Genomic DNA, 16,320 nt, shown 5'->3' with positions numbered 1-16,320 from the left:
ACTTGGGGAAGGGAGAGGGCGAAGAATGTAAAAGAACATGAGAGCTTTATAGTTCGTAGATAATGTCTAAAATAAAATTGAGACTAATCATCTGGAGGGTGGATGACCAGGTGGAACCCAGGAGATTCCCAGGGCAGTGGAAATGCCCTGTGTGACACTGTAACAGTGGACACAGGACGCTCCATTTTGTCCAAACCCACCGAGTGTACAACACCAAGACTGACCCCTAATGTGCACTGTAGGTACTGGGTGATGGTGACAGATGTCCCGCTCTGCTGGGGGGCGCTGCTGGTGGAGGAGACTGCGTGTGCAGGGGGCAGGGGTACGCAGGAACTCTGTGCTTTCCTCAGTATTGCTGTGAGCCTCAAGCTGTTCTAAAAATGCCGTCTATTAAACATGTTCCCATGCACTACACTAATTATAACCATCAGGATCTGTCCCTTTTAGATTTTAATCTGAGTTTCCTCTTCATTAATGATATGCCCTTTGATATTACTTAACCTCTTGGTTTCTTCATTTTATAAAAAGGGGGAAAGTTATAATTTGGAGGCGTAGCGAGGATTAAAGGAGATTCTGCGTCTGAATTTCAATACTGATTAATCCTGCGTTCTTCCTGCAGAGATAACGGGAGCTCACAGAGATGCACTTAACAGCAAGACAATTCAGTTAAAAATAACTAAGAAAAATCAGGCAAGTCTGGAACCCAGGACTTACTCAGTTCTCTTTCCCCTGTGATTGAAGCAACACCTTTGAGGGAAATTTAACAAGTTCCTGTGCCCACTACATTCTGCCTTCATGTGGCCACAATAGGCCCCGTATTGTCCAGCAGCTCCGTGGGTGACTTATTCAAGGTACACCCCAGGCCAGTTTGAGGGTCCTGACCGATTGTATTAAGGGGTTCCGTTTACAAATAGAATAGGGGATAATGGCATACAGATTTTCCAAAGCTCACCAAAGCCTAAATATAAATTTTCTAGTGGAACCAGAGCCTTCAGAATGCAAAGCACTTCCTGGGCAAGAAAATGTATTAGTGTCCTAATCAAAGAAGTGGACGTTATGACTTGAATGGTGTTCCCAAGGAGATGTGGCAGTCCCGAGCCTCTTCTGAGATCTGCCTTGGAAACAGGGTCTTTGCAGATGATCATTTTAAGACGAGGGCATTATGTAGGTCCTGATTCAGCATGACAGCTGCCCACACCAGAAGGGGGAATTTGGACCCAGAGGCACACAGGGAGATGCTGCATGCACATGAAGGCAGAGACGGGAGCTGTGTCTACAAGCCGAGGGGTGTTGACCATCTCCAGCACATGCCCAGAGGCTGGGGACAGAGAGAGCTTCCCCTCACGGCCTCCTGGGAACTAGCCTGCCCCCATCTTCGCCTTGGACTTCGGGCCTCTGGGCTGTGAGGCAATGAACCTCTGGGGTTGTCAGTCCCTTGGTCTTTGGCCCTGTGCTCTGGAGGCCCCGGGAGACGACCAGTGTGGGTCAAGAATCGCATACAAGCTCAGGTAGAGACAGGGCCAGGCTCTGGCTCCCAGTTCTGGAGCCCGGCTGCCGCCGAGCAGCAGTGCCTGGTCTCCAGCCCTGAGGCGGAGTGGCCTCCTTGCCTTTGTGACGCGTCAGTGCCTCCAAGGTGACCCAGCTGACTGCCTCTGCTCTGCGCCCACTCGAGCTCCGGGTAACCCCTCCTTCCTGGTCACTCTCCTAACGGCCTTGAAGGAGGTTCTCTGCTCGTTCCTATGCTCCAGTCCTTGTAGTGCAGACGTGCAGCCAAGCCATCCAGTCACCGCGGCTCCACACACAATTCTGTATCTGTGACAGAGCCGTGCCAGTGGGCGACAGCTGGTTCAGAATATTTCTACAGGGAGCAACAAAGCTGTCTCCTCTACTCCCGGGACTGGGGGACAACCGGCCGCGGAGCAAGGGCCTTTCATTCTGTGCTCAGACTCTCGGGTCCTGCAAACGGCTGACCCAGTGCCAGCTGCCTCCTGCCGCCCGCCCGCCCTCACAGCGTCCCCGATCTCCTTGGGCCTCCTCAACCTCACTCAACAGAACACAAAAATAGGAAGTAAAATTAGGTTTAAAATAATAACAAGGTTTTGAAGAAAGTAGTTTAATATACGGGGTGAAGAGCGGCCCCTTTCAGAGGAAGCCTGGCCCGTCCTCCGTGTATCAACGCGCGCACGAGGGACGAGTCATGCGAGAGAGCGAGAGTCAGAGCCGCTTGGGTTCAGGGTCCTGGCGACAAGCCCTCCCGACCGCTCTGCTTTGCATGCCGCCTTCACGTAGCAAATGTCATTAAGTAAGAAACTTTCCCGATTGGTAAAAAAAAAAAAAAAAAAAGAAAATATTTTAGTGTTTCAAACTGAGAAGACTCCTCTTAGTGTTTAAAAGTGTAAAATTTGGATAACAAGCTATATTATCACTTATTAAGGGAAATTATTAAAGAGATTCTTAAAACAGTTAAACCAATACTTTATCATCCAACACGAATATGTCCACTGTAGTGAGTCCTGGCAGAAGAATAGGATTCTTTACAGTTGCAGCTTCGATTAAATGATGCCATCATATTGATACAATAAAAGAAAAAAATAGATACTTTTATATCAATCCATAAGCTACAAATTCGTATCAGTTTGAATTGAGTGTATTTTTACCTCTTAGCGTTCCGGTAATTACTGATAGGGCCCCAGGCTGCAGAATTATCTAACAGTTCTGTTTGTTAAGTACTGAACTCTGAACAACTTAATAAATATTTATGTCCTAATAACTTAGCAACGTTTTCTTTAAATTACATAAGCTGAATGAACAAATAGCTACTTTCACTTCATTCCCCAACCTGTCACGATTCCTGATTCCTGCTCTCCGGACTGAGAACCAGGGTGGACACTAACCCCTCGTTTCGGGGTCCACTCCGATTTTCCCAGGGAATTACTTTTGACACAGCAACGGCTGAAAACCCCGTTTCACAAAGACGTGCTGTCAGCAGAGGGATTTCGCTGTAAGTGCACGTTCAGGCGGTGCGTGACCTTGATGTCGAGCTCGCCCAGCGTCCCATCTAACGGGGCATTGCGGTGATCCCTGCAAACATAAACACCCTGAGCTGGGTGTCTGAGTTCTGTGGGGCCCTCAGGGGGCCTCAGCTCACAGTTTGGGGAAGCACAGGAGTAGCGATGAGGTTGGGACCCGTCATGTGGCCGCAGCCTGTGCCTAGTGCTTCCCCAGCACCCAGCGCTCTGAGTCCGAGTAATACCATCGCGTTCTGCGGTTTTCCAACACAGGAGCAAGGTACCCGGCGGGATTCTTCCTGGCACACGGAGGGTTACAAAGAAGAGGAGGAAGTGTGCTTCTGGAGATGTGGCTGGCTGGGATCGACACACCCACCTGCTTCCCCCGTCAAGGTCAAGGTCACCGCCTGGGGAGCTCCTCCTACAGGCCTTGCTAGGACTGTGACTGGAGCGGGGCGTGGTGGCCCCCCTACCCCCCACACGTCTGGTCTGCAGCCTCAGAGGACACCTCCCTGCCCGCTTCCCTTCCGGCAGGTGCCGGAACCATCCCTGCCCCTAATGGTCCTGCCAGGACCTTGACCTTAATAGACTGTGAAGTAGCCCAGCGTTGCTAGGACATGACACAATACCCCCGACGGTCACACCTCCCCGGACTCAGGCATTCCTCCCACCCCACTACCTGCCAGGTCGGGTTGCAGGTCTTGGGGAATTCACAGTTGAAAAGGAGCTCCCAGCCTCCGCAGCCTCTCTGTGCAGCTTTATGTGATATAGAGAACCTGCGCTGTCTCAGCGCCGTGCCGCGGGAGTGCGTGTCCCGCTCCCCAGACTGGACGTGGCATTTTGTGTCTCCTGAAGAGCCACAAGAACGAGGGCCACGAAAGCCCTCCTGCTCTCCATGTCCTGGGATGTGCCGGGCACCGTGCTGAGCCCCCAAGGGGCCCTCTACCCTTGGGACCCTCACCTGCAGAGGTGGGACCCTCTCCTGGGAGCCCAGGGGGCCAGCCTGGCTGTGTCTGGCCCCTCTCAGCAGCCCACGGCCCTCTGTGGTGTTCCCTCCGCAAGCAGCGGGGTCGCTCAGCAAGGTGCCGGGGAGCTCTGTGGTGTTGGGGGGGGGGCGGTGTGGGCGGCAGTGGTGGGAAGAAATCAAGCCGGACGCAGTTTCGGTTCTCCAGACTGGGTGATGCGGGTGCCACCGGGTGCCTGTGGTCTCTGCCGGGGGCACACCGGCTTCCTGGGCGTCGATTCTAGGGGCTGCAGGGGCCCTCACCTTGCCCAGGCACTCGAGAGGAACCAGGGCAGGCTGTCCCCGCTTGGCTCGTTACATATACACCATGTACACCCCGATGTGGGGACTTCGCCTCGAAGCGTTACCACCAATGTCTTGGTTTTTTTCAAACGTAGTTTAATGCACTCATAACTGTTTCAAATTCGGTTAAAATTTTAATTTGTTCAAATTTATATTGAACTTGTATATTATAGATTGATTTTAAATGATCCGTTTTCAATGCAATTGTACGACTAAACTTAAGCTGTGACTTTAAATTATAATTTGAGTTTTCTGACAATAGTTACTGCAGGTGATATATTTGTTTTTGAGAATAAAATATGGTCTAATTATTTCAAAACTTATATAATTTCCCTCAGTAAATGTATAATTTAGTTGGTTATCTAAATGTCATAGTTTAAGATTGAGATTACACCTCTAGGAGTCTTCTCAGCTTGAAAGACTAAAACAATTTTTTTTTTTAATGATCAAGAAAGTTTTTTACATTAGCGTCTTGCTCAGATGATCATAACCAAATTTAGAGTGACAGGTGACCCAGCATCTGAGAGTGACAGGTGACCCAGCCCTGACACCGAAGCCCAGCGGCTGAGTACTTGCTAAAACAGGGTCATTGGGTTTGTGCCCCGTTGGGGGGTAAAGGCCCCCGAGCCCCCGGGTTCCCCCACCTTCCTAAACAGAGGCCCAGTCCGATGGTTCTGACCAGGGCAAGTCTGCTCGCAGGCACCCAACTGGTTCACGCCACTGTCTCTTTTTTGCATCCCTGTTTCGTGCCATGGACCCGAAGAGTGACAATTCTGTTTCCTAGCATGCCCGCTTTCTTTCTGAGAACAGGGTCCTCCCTGGTCTGCGTAAGCCACGTGGTGACAGAGTGTGTCCTGTTCTGGCTGTGGGGGGCAGGGTCGGAGGGACGGGAACAGGAGCAACAGCTGGGGTGTTCCTCCCATGGGGTAATAGTCCGAACAAGTCCGTCTAGGAAACTCTGCCCTCCCCACTGCCACGGGGGCCTGGTTATCTGGACTGACATGCTCATCCATTAAAATTATGAATGATTTAGTCAACAAAGGCAATGCCATTTTCTCCAAAAAACTGTAGTTAAAATGCATAGATTTTCAGGTTTCCTGCACGGTGCCCTGTGTCCTGAAATCACCTGAAAGCCATATTGGAATTCTTCTATTACTAAATAGTTTTGGTTCCTTTTATAGAGTATTTTCTCTCGTTCTGTCACATTTAACATTTATTTTCTCACATGCTGTTCAAAGAGGTTGCGATTTCTTCCACGACCACAGCTTCCTCTGGGTCTGGATCTAGAATTCTAAGGAATGCTGGCTTCACCGTGCTCAGCAGGAGGCGTGACCTCCGAAGGTGGACCGTGCTCTGCCCTGCTCTGCCGATGCTGTGTTCATTCGGGCACAGGGCCGTCCCCCCCCCACCTTGTTTGCAATGCCTCTTCCTCGCAAAGTCATGTCAAGTTCTTAACGTGCTGAGGTTTTTTGTTTTTGCTTTTGTTTTTTTAACAACAGATTAGTCCCATTTCACAGATGACCCTAATGGTCCCATACCACTAAATGGTTCCACTAAACCGGCTCAGTCCACCTCGTGTCACACACCCTTCCTCACGGAAGTCGCACGGGCTATTAAAACAACTCGACCACCTGACAGGGGCGTCTGACCGCACGTGGCATTCACCAGGGCCACCCAGACCAGGGTATCCGGATGCCCATCGGCTTGGTCAACTTAAAACTTGGTAAGCAACATGTGGCTCTGTTTACCCCTTTTATCATCCGATCCGGGAAGCAAAAGGCGCGAGCGGGGTGCGGGCTCCTGGCGCCTCACTGGGAGGGCCGCTCGGGCGCGGCCAAGTGCGTGTGCAGGCCGCTGGAGCACTTGAGCAGGAAATGGAAAATAAAAGCCATGAATCAGTCATGCCTTTCTATTTATGAGATTCTAATAATCCAGCTTAATTTTTTTTTCTTCTCCCACTAATTTAATTTTTTCAAAAGCCGTCTGAATGGAACAATGAAGCGAGAGCACTTCATAAATAACGAGTCGCTGTTCAACGTCAAGCGATCCACACCGTCAGCTGCTCTTCACCACACATATTTTGGGGCCCATCTCCTGACACAGGTTTCCCGCGATCCTGCGCGACCCCCCATGTCCCCGGCAAGCACAGGCACCAGTGCCGACTCACCCTATCGGGGGCACTGGGTCTGCGGCCCTGCAAGCTCTTCTGGTGCCTTCTGCACCCCAAGGACGAGAGACCACCGCCCCGCGGAACCCCTAGATCTCCCTCCCTAACAGCTCAGAGCCGGTCTGCAGCAGCCGTTGGCTGAAAGGCGAAGCAGGTATCGTACACACTCTGCTCCAGGGGATGTCTCCGTGTTTGCTGGTGCATGAAGACACGCAGTACGGGTGCCTCGTGCGTGGACAGGCCGACCCCGGGGGGATGGCGACGCCCCCAGGATGTTGGGCTTCCACTTCCTCTGAGAAGCCTCCCCCAATTCCCCCAAAACGGCACAAGGGATCAGGGAGCATCTAGCAGGTGCCTCTGTCCCTCAACTGTAGCCCTTGGTGGCATCCTCGCTGGTGCGACAGGGAGTCTCGCCTGCTGGGCGGTGAGCCCCAGCGTCTGGCCACACACCTCCATGTGCTCTTATCAAAACCTGGCCTTGTAATGTGCCGTGATGGATCTTGCTGGACAGGTGAACGGATGCGTGAGACGGTTGTCACGCAGCTCTAAGGAGGTACTGTTACTAACACGGACATCGGGGTGTGCTGGTGCCCATGGGCAACACTGTTCCACTCGGACCCACTTTGGCATCGAAGCCGCCATTCTCCCACCGTACCCCTGCCTGAGCTTATACGTCAAGTGGCCATTTATTAAGGGTCTTTTCTAGTGACAGCATGCACCTTAGATCACCAATCCTGACCATATTCTTAGGACGTTGGTTTTCTTGTTTCTTTTTGCATATGAGAAGAGGGACTCGGGAAGGACCGTTGACCGGGGGCAGGGAGCTGGATGTGCCCCACAAGCCACAACGCAAGGGCAGTTGTGTCTTACTCCAAATCCCATATTCTCCCCCAGGCTCACCAGGGGTCTTAAATACAATAAATAAATGCCGTAGTGACTAACTTTTCTCCTCCGTTCTTCCTTTTCTTTGGGCACACGCGTGTAGCTTCTCTGTAGTGTGAAAATGCAAATAGTCAATTTTTACAAGAATAAACTTTGCTCTTCGGTCCAGTTTTTCGCACGAACGAAGCTGCTGCTTCCCCATCGACGTGGCTCTTCACAGTAAATTCACTGGTGGAGTTTGGGCTTTTCTGTGTCCTGGAATTTCCCCTATAGTTTGGATGACTTAGGAACATGAGGGTCTTAAATCTTTTCCCAGGTTCAGACAGGCTTGCCTGGATTCCCTCCTACGCTGTTGCTTAGAAATAGGCTGATGAGGTGACCTCTGCTTTCGGTTTCTTCACGCCAGTCTAGAGGCGGCTGCTGAAATGCTTGTAGGTTTCACGCATCTGCACCGCACCGTGCCCTATATTCTGGCGTTCCTCGTAGGAAATCCTGGGTCAGTCCTCCAGATGTCTAAGACTCTTGTTTCCGTATCTTTCAAGTGCGTAGGACGAACAGAGAGTGCTGTTGCTGCCTCTAGATACCGTCTCTAGTTAGCATTTCCGGGGTGCTCAGAGAGAAAACAATGTCTGGGTGATAACTCTTGTCAGTTTCCCCATTGTCAAACCCAATCTTGCATTCCTCCACACTCACAATATTTCCCCATTGGGAACATGCCTGACATTGCAATTCCGCAAAACTGCAGCTCTGCAGGGCCTAATTCCTGAAACTGCAAAATCTAACAAAAGCTGATTTTTTCCACTGATTTGACTGGCTGACTATTTCGAGACTTCGCATGTGATGACCTGCTGTTCTTCGCAAACAACATCTTTGATGTGCCCACATGCTTGTTCCCAAGTGGCTGTGGGCAATTAAATCCCCGAGAGCTGCCTGCGGGGCACATTCAGGATTACTCACAGTGTCCAGACCCAGACCCAACCCCAGGTGACATTCACCACCTTACTGAGTAGCGATGGGTCACTTGCTTTTGAACCCAGAGACCATGGGCCACCTCGGGGCACCCTTGAGACCCGGGGAAGGCTGAGTGCTGGGCTCCAGCCTGGGGTCTGGAGTGTTTTTAAAACACTCAATCCGTGTGGATGTTTTCATATTTAAAGATGAAAAAGCAACTTAGAGTGACAGGTGGCAATCCCGGTTTTTTGTTTGTTTTTCATCACTCAAATAGATGACCTTTTTCTGTCTTGGCTTAATCACTTGTTTGGGGTAGTTTCTCGGTTTTTCATATTTGTTAAAACTCTTGGTGTGATTTAAGCACAAACTCTGGACCTGACTATTAGGGAAGGCAAAGATTTATCTACTTTCTCCTCCCCCGACCCCTCTTATCCTTCCCCCCAAACTCCAGATTTTATTTCTTCTCTAGATCAGCGCCCCCCCCCCCCACTCCCGCCAGTCCACGCTGCCCGGTTTCACTCCCTGATGAAGTCGGCCGGGTGAATCACCCAGACGGGTGCCTCACTCTTTCACGCTGGTGGGCGGGGTGGGGGGGCGAGCACATTTCGCCCCCACCCCGCCCAGTACTGCTACCGGCCGCTCAGGGTTGGCTGGGGCCTAAGGGAGGCGACGGCCGCGGGGAGAGCCTCGGTAAGACCCGGCTCTTTCGGTTTGGTTTCTCACGGAAAGAGAGCAGCGGCCTCCGGGGCAGGGAGCCCACTGAACCTTCTCCCGGGCGCCCGTCCCAGCAGCCGCCGAACACGGCCCAGGAGGCGGGAGAGGCAGGCATTCTGGAGAGGAAGGAATGCTGTGGACAACCCATCCCCTTGCAAAGCCCAGACCTGCGGGCGGTTATCCGCGCCACCCCCCGCACCCCCTCCGCGCTGGTGCCCTCCAGTGCGGGCTCGGGCCTCATCTAGGCCCCCAGCTCCGCCCTCCACTCTGCAGCCCGGGGGGTGCGGGTCCCCGCCTCCCGCCTCACCTCCTCCGTGCTCTCCACCCCAGAGTCCTGGGGTGCGGGCCCCTCACCTCTCCTCTGCTTCCCCCCTGCTCTCCGCCCCGCAGTCCCGGGGTGCGGGTCTCCCGTCTCGCCCCTCCCGCCCCACTCCGGGCAGCCCCGGGGTGCGGCCCCTAGGTCGCCTCCGTCCTCCCACGTGTTGCCGGCCGGCCTGGAGACAGGCTTGTTCCGCTAGCTGATTGTAAAAGGGTTTGACTTGCCGCTGACCCCGGGTCAGGACTTTCTCTCTACTAATCCCGCTCTCTTTAAACACAGAAAAACACTCTGCCTCTTCCCTCGCATCAGTCACCTTAATCCCCCGCGGCTGACACCGCCGGCCCCAGAGCCCAGGCTGCACCGGCGGGTCGGGGAGGTCCGAGTCCGTTGCCCGGGGTCCCTCCCCTCCCGCGCCAGCCCGGGGGTGGGGGCGACCGGCCGTGTCCGGGTACCCGCGGACCTCGACCCGACTGGAGGCAGCGTCCCGGGCTGCCGCCGGGGCGACGAGGGGCCGGGGCGCGGGGCGGAGACGGACGCGCCAAGGACAAAGGGAGGCCGGGCGCACAGAGAAAGGAAGGGACTGTGCCGGAGGCGGGAGGGGAAGGAGGTAAAGGAAGAGGGAGGCGAGGAGGAAACGCAGGAGAAACGAGTGGCTAGCGGGACGGGAAGGGGCGCGGAGGGTGGAGAGGGGAGGACGTGACCGGGCGCAAAGGCCCGAAGCCGCCCCGACTCGGGCTTCAACGGAGCGGGGCAGGGAAAGGGCGGCGGGCGAAGCCGGGAGACCGGCCCCCGGCGCTGGAGGGGACCCGGGCCGCGCACCGTGCGCTCTGGGCGCTGCCGCCCACGCCGCTGGGTGCCCGGGGGCGGGCAGAGCAGGGTCCCGGAGGCGCGCAGCTGGAGAGGAAGGGCCGGGCGGGGGGCGGAGGAGGGGCGGGGATGAGGGCTCTGCGCCCCCCTCCGGGCCTCGCCCTCGGGCTGGGGGGCTGAGGGGCAGAGGGGCTGCAGGAGGGCGGGGCAGGGCCGGGGCCGAGGCGGGGGTGAGGGCGAGGGGTCCCTGCGTCCCTCGCCCGGCCCCCGCGCTGTCCCGACCCTTCAGGCCTGGGGGCGGGGACCGGACCCACCTCCCTCGGCTGCTCTCCCCGGGGCCTGCGTCCCTCTCCCCTCCCCTTCTGGCCCTGCCTTTCAATCCCGCCGAATAGTCGTGCTGGAAAAGGAGCTGCGCCAAGGCCAAGTCTGCTTTTCACTTGAAGTTTCCAAGGAATCAAACCTATTATTACATTCTGCTGCCGACGTTTCTGGAGCCTCTGCCCCGCGGGCCAGGCTGCGGAAGCGGGGAGGGGGGTGAGGGGGACCTGGGAGGGGGCGGGCGAGCAGAGCGGGCGCCGCGGGCGGTGGGAGCGAGAGCCTGGCCGCCCCGGAGCGCGCCTTCCCGGGCCGGGGATGGTTTCTCGAATTAACCGGAATTTTCCGGAGACAGATCTCTGCGTGGCCCAGTCTTTGTCGGGAAAATGAAATGCGTGAATATGCGCGTTATTCTTCTCCCACATGCACGATTTTAATAGACCCATCAGTCACGCCACCCGACACACATCTGCAGATCGGGCGCGCGCCGAACCCGCGACTGGTTTTAAAATTAATTCATTTCATCTAGCTGCTGGTTTCTCTGGCCGGGCGTGGGGGGGCTGGTGTCAAAGTCTGAACAACAACAACAAAAAGGGCCCGTTAGTTTAAAAGAAAAAAAAGTGGGGGGCGGGGGTGGTGGTGAGGAGGAAGAGAAAACCCCCTCCGGCAAACCGCACTCCGCACTGCGTGGACGGCCGGGCCGCGGCCAGGGGCGGGTTTAAGAGCGGTTCTCGCGGTCGCCGCAGCACGAAGTTCTGCAAACTTTGTACGAGACCCCAAACGAGTCCCACTCGCGTTCTACACCCGGTCTCCGAGCAGAATTGGAGTAAGCGCTAGAAATACCACCCCGTGGTTTGGGGAGCGAGTGAAGCCACCATATAAAAATCATCGCCACGACGTGGTTTCGTGCCTGCGGGGAGCAGCACCTGGGCGAGAAGCAGGCCCCGCGGAGCGAGACGTCTGCGGGACTGTGGAATCTTTCTTCCACCAGCGTGAGCTGGAGAGACGCAGCTGGGGTGATGGGGTCTGGATCCTGACATGAATCCTAGCCACCGTCGGCTCCCCCCAGTCCGGGTTATTTCTAAATAGAGTCATGAGCGAATTTATATTTGCCTTTCACCAGGTTCCAATCAACAAAACAAATACAAACACGCGACATTCCAGGAATTCCTATTGGAAGGTCTTCCTGGGTGTTTACCAAAGTGGCTCCCAGCACCTGGCCTTGCATTTCAGCCGTGTAGGAGACACCTGCGCCCAAGTGCCAAGCCGTGAGCCCGCCTTCCAAGAAACCAAGGGACAGCTCTGCCTGGAGCTCCTGCCTACTGCAAACTTTTTAGTCGGAAACACTTCCGGGGGACCCACATTGCTAACAGTGTGGTGAGCCGAGACTTGGATGCCAACAGCTGAGCCCACATACAAACCGGCTGTGAACGCATATGTGAGCATGGCCGCATCTGTCTGCCCCTTTAGTAAATGCGGGGGACACAGAGATTAGGAGGCAGCAAAAGAACCCAGAGCGTCTATTCAACTGCACATTTCAGAGTCAGCACGGCCTGGTCCCTAAGCTGGGTGTGGTGACTTCTCAGAGCCTCGCAGGCTCTCCCAGAGGAGACCGCGTGTGGCCTTCATTCATGTATCCCCCGACTATCTCATGGTGCCGATCCCCTCAGCAATCCATATATATCCAAGCACTTTCAGGAGCCACAGCTTCACAAAGGATCGGATTTCTAAGGGTTTAAAAAAAAAAAAAAAGGAAGAAAAAAGAAGGGACTTTATTATCTCGTTAGAAGCAGTGGACATCATTTTTGAGATTTTTGCACTCACTTAAAAAATGCACGGTTTAAGCAAAATTATCAAAATGACTCCAAAAAATTACACATGTCAATTGCCAGGTCAGCATTTTACTTAAAGCTATTCTCTCCTGCAGGCTCAGTGCAGTGTTCATTGACCTGCTAGCGGAGGCCCATTCTGGGCTGGATCATCTATGCTCATTCCAGGACAAGGAAAGAAAATGAAGGGGAGGCCTAGGTTGATGAAATCAACATGTTTTGATGTGGCCTCAAGGCTTTTTTTTTCCTCCAAAAATATAATTTCATCTTTATGTTGTGACTAAGTTCAAAATGTATTGGCTACAGTATAACTTTTAAATGCAATATTTAATGCTGTCAGATTACTTGAAGACAAAGTTTTACAGAAAACTTTAAATTCCAGAAAAAAACTGCAGTGTGCCCATAAACACCTAGAAAAAATAGAATTAAAAAATTTAAAGCATCAAACACCCTCTGATCTTGTTGAGAATAATAAACGGCACATTCCATGTGCCCCAGTTCACTCTGGGGATGGGGGGTGGTCGAGTGAATGTGTGTGTGTGTGGGGGGGGTGGCAGAGAGAGAGAGAATTCAAGATCCTTTTGCCCTTTCCCAAGGAGAAATAAGCCAGAGGGAGGGGCTGAGGAGAGAGGGAATGGGTCCCACTGCAGGATATTTTGGTTCAAAGAGTGTTTCCTTGAGCCAAATTCAGATAAACTCCATTTGCAATCTTGTTAATTGCAGGGGGAACTGGGGACATCGGTGACCCTGCAGTGGTCTTTGTCATCCATCCGAAGCCTGGTCCCCCCGTTGGGGTCTTCCTCCTCCAGACCAAACTGGGCAGATCCCAGGCCAGCTGGAGGACGCAGAGCCCGCCGGGTCAGCCCACAATAACACACCAAAGGGCCAGACTATAAAATGAGGGGTGGTTTTTTTTTTTTATCCTGGTAATTATTTCTTGATCCATATTAACACAGTAAACATTACAAAATAATCTACGATTTAAACTTTCTTCCCTTCCACTGAAAGAATCTCCCTGAAGATTGTACCCTCCCCCCTGAGGAACCCTTACTTTTAGTTTATGCTGATAATTTCTTCCTCCTCCGTCAGATTTACTAATTGTATTTTGAGCTCACAAAACATGCATATAAAATTAGCACGTTCCAAATTATGGGGGGAAACTTGGCTTTTTTTTTTTCTCTCTTAAATTTATTGACTCAAAACTCGATGCATTTTTTTTTTTTTAAAGGAGAGGTCTTTTCTCGGTTTTAGAAGAAAGGCTTTTTTAGGAAATTATGTACATAATCTGAATCCCCCTCCCCACACCGCAACGCCTAAAATAAAAATTTCACAATGCATTTACAAGAAATAATACAAAACAAAAAAAAATGGAAATGCTCAGATACAGAAAGTTTTACAAAAACCCAGGGTATAACGCTGCCATCTGAAAAGGAGTGGGGAGATCTCTTTGTATAAATTAACAAACCAACCCAAAAAAGCGGTAACAACTACAAAAAACTCGTAAGTGTTTGGATCTGCCTTACTACATCGATAACAAATGAGAGCAGCTCCCTGGCGCCGGGTCTAGGGCCGCCAAACGCCGGCAGGAAGCGATGCAGGATGAGAGCGGGCGCGCTGGCCGGGCTAGAGAAGTTGGAGTCGCCTCTCCCTGGGTTTGGGCTTTGTCCCCTCGAGCAAAGAAAACGCTTTCTGCCTCCTCCGTGAATGATAAATACTGTACAAAAAGTCTCAAGAAAACACCGAAGTCAGTCCAGACCGCAGGCTGTGTCCGCGCCCGGCGGTCCCCCGCGGCTCCGGGGAAGGCGAGCCGGGGGCGTGCGTCGCCCGCGCTCGTGGCCAGTGTCGTCCTCTTCCCGAGACCGTGGAAACGTCTGTACAAAAGCAAGGCCGCTCGGGCGGGCCGCGCGCTCCTCCTCGCGCGTGGCGGGCGCGGGCCGCAATGTCCCCGCGTCCCTAAATGTGCGTCAGGGGCACCGTGCCGTTGACGCCCGCGCCCGCGCCCTGGTAGTGCTGCGGCAGCGAGTGCAGCCGGCTCTGCGCTGCGGCCGCCGCGGCCGCCGCCGGGTCTCCGCTCTCGCCGGCGGGCAAGTACATGCTGATCATCTCGCGCAGGTCCCCGGGGCACGGCGCCCGCGAGTGCGCGGGCGCGGGCGGGCTGCCGCTCGGCTCCGACTTGACGAGCGAGCCCAGCGCGCCCAGGGCGCCCGACGACGCGGCCGCCGCCGCCGCCGCCGCCGCCACGGCCGAGTTCTGGTGCGCGCCGCCCGCGGCGGCGGCAGCGGCGGCCGCGGCGCCGTAGGGGAGGCCGCCGTAGCCCGAGGGCGAGGCGCTCATGTAGCCCTGCGAGTTGGAGATGGGGCTGTACTGCAGCGCGCCCATGTCGTAGCGGTGCATGGGCTGCGGGTTGTGCGGGTGCGCGTGCGGGTGGTGCGGGTGCGGGTGCGCCGGGTGCGCGTGCGGGTGCGCGCCGCCCGCGCCCGGGTGCTGCCCGTAGGCCAGCTGCGCCTCCTGCATCATGGCCGCGGCCGCCGCCGCCGCCGCCACCGAGCCGGGGTAGGCGCCGTTGGCCCAGCCGTTGACGTGCGCGTAGCCGCCGCCCGCCGCGCCGCCCGGGCTCTCGAGGCGCTGGCCCACGGCCGCCGCGCCCACGCCCACGCCCACGCCCATGGCCACGGCCGCGCCGCCGCCGCCCGCGCCGGCCGCCAGCAGCCCGCCGGCCAGCGAGTACTTGTCCTTCTTGAGCAGCGTCTTGGTCTTGCGGCGCGGCCGGTACTTGTAATCCGGGTGCTCCTTCATGTGCAGCGCGCGCAGCCGCTTGGCCTCGTCGATGAACGGCCGCTTCTCGGCCTCGGACATGACCTTCCACTCGGCGCCCAGGCGCTTGCTGATCTCCGAGTTGTGCATCTTGGGGTTCTCCTGGGCCATCTTGCGCCGCTGCCCGCGGGACCACACCATGAAGGCGTTCATGGGCCGCTTAACCCGGTCCTGGTTGGCCTTGGCGACCCCGCCGCCGCCGCCGCCGCCGCCCCCGCCGCCGCCGCCGCCGCCGCCGCCCGCCCCGGCCGGGCCCGACAGGTTCGTGGGGGCCTGGGCGCCGCCAGGCGAGTGCAGGTCGGTCTCCATCATCATGCTGTACATCGGGGCGGCCCGCGGGTTCACCGGCACCGCGCGGGGAGGGCCAGGAGCATAGACGGCCGGGGGGGTGAGGGATGGAGAGGAGCTCCGTGGAACGGAGCGAGACGTGGGGAGGGGGAGAAGTCCTACCAGAGAGAAGAGTGGGGGGAGGAGGAAGCAATGACAACAAAACAAGAGGCAAAAACACACGCACTCAGCGCAGGTCCGGCTCACAGTTGCAAAGTTTCTCCTCGTGCTCCAACCACTCGCCGGAGAGGGGCGATGGCCGGGGTCGCCGCCGCCGCCGCAGCCTGGTCGCCTCGGCTGAGCGGTGCAAACAGGTGCAGTCGTGGCCAAGTTGCAGCTCCACTTTTCGGGACGCGAGCGGTGCGCGGGGCCTGGCCCCGGGCTCTCTGCCTCCTCCTCGCCGGCCGCCGCCGCGCGCTGCCTCCTTCCTCCTGCACTGGGTCCTCGGCGGCCTCCCAACTCCGGGGCTGCAACTTCTAGCAGCGCGGCGTGCCGCGTGCGCTGGGCATGTGCCGGTCCCAGGTGCCCGGGGGGAGCGAGGCGCCGAGGGGGGCGCGGAGGGGGGCCGTTGGGGAGGGGGGCAGGGGGCAGCGCCGGGAGCGCAGGCGCGCGGAGAGGGCCTGAGAGCGGGGCCGCCGAGCCCGGGACTGGCTGCCCACTGCCTGCCCGAGGCCGTGCGCTCGGAGCGGAGGCGCACGCGGGGCCGGCGGCGCGCGGGGCCCAGCAGCCATACGCCGGGCCCGGGCTGCCATTAAATGAGCGCGCCGCGGCCAATGGGAGCCGGCGGCGGCGGTGATTTGCATGGCGCGCTGGCGAGTGACGTGGGGAGGGAGTAGATGCTCGGGGCGCGGGCGGCGGGGCGGGAGGAGGGGAGGAAGGAG

General features: G+C 56.2%; 1 protein-coding gene across 1 annotated transcript; it reads right to left on the bottom strand.

The window, feature by feature from the left end:
* Positions 1–14,251: 14,251 nt before the first annotated feature.
* Positions 14,252–15,436, bottom strand: SOX1 (SRY-box transcription factor 1). The gene has a single exon (XM_044250702.1). The coding sequence runs from the start codon at positions 15,434–15,436 to the stop codon at positions 14,252–14,254; it is 1,185 nt and encodes a 394-aa protein (XP_044106637.1).
* Between the last annotated feature and the right edge of the window lie 884 nt (positions 15,437–16,320).

The sequence above is a fragment of the Neovison vison genome, chromosome 5, assembly GCF_020171115.1.
Source record: "Neovison vison isolate M4711 chromosome 5, ASM_NN_V1, whole genome shotgun sequence".
Classification (NCBI taxonomy): domain Eukaryota; kingdom Metazoa; phylum Chordata; class Mammalia; order Carnivora; family Mustelidae; genus Neogale; species Neogale vison.
This window is presented reverse-complemented; position numbering and strand designations above follow the sequence as displayed.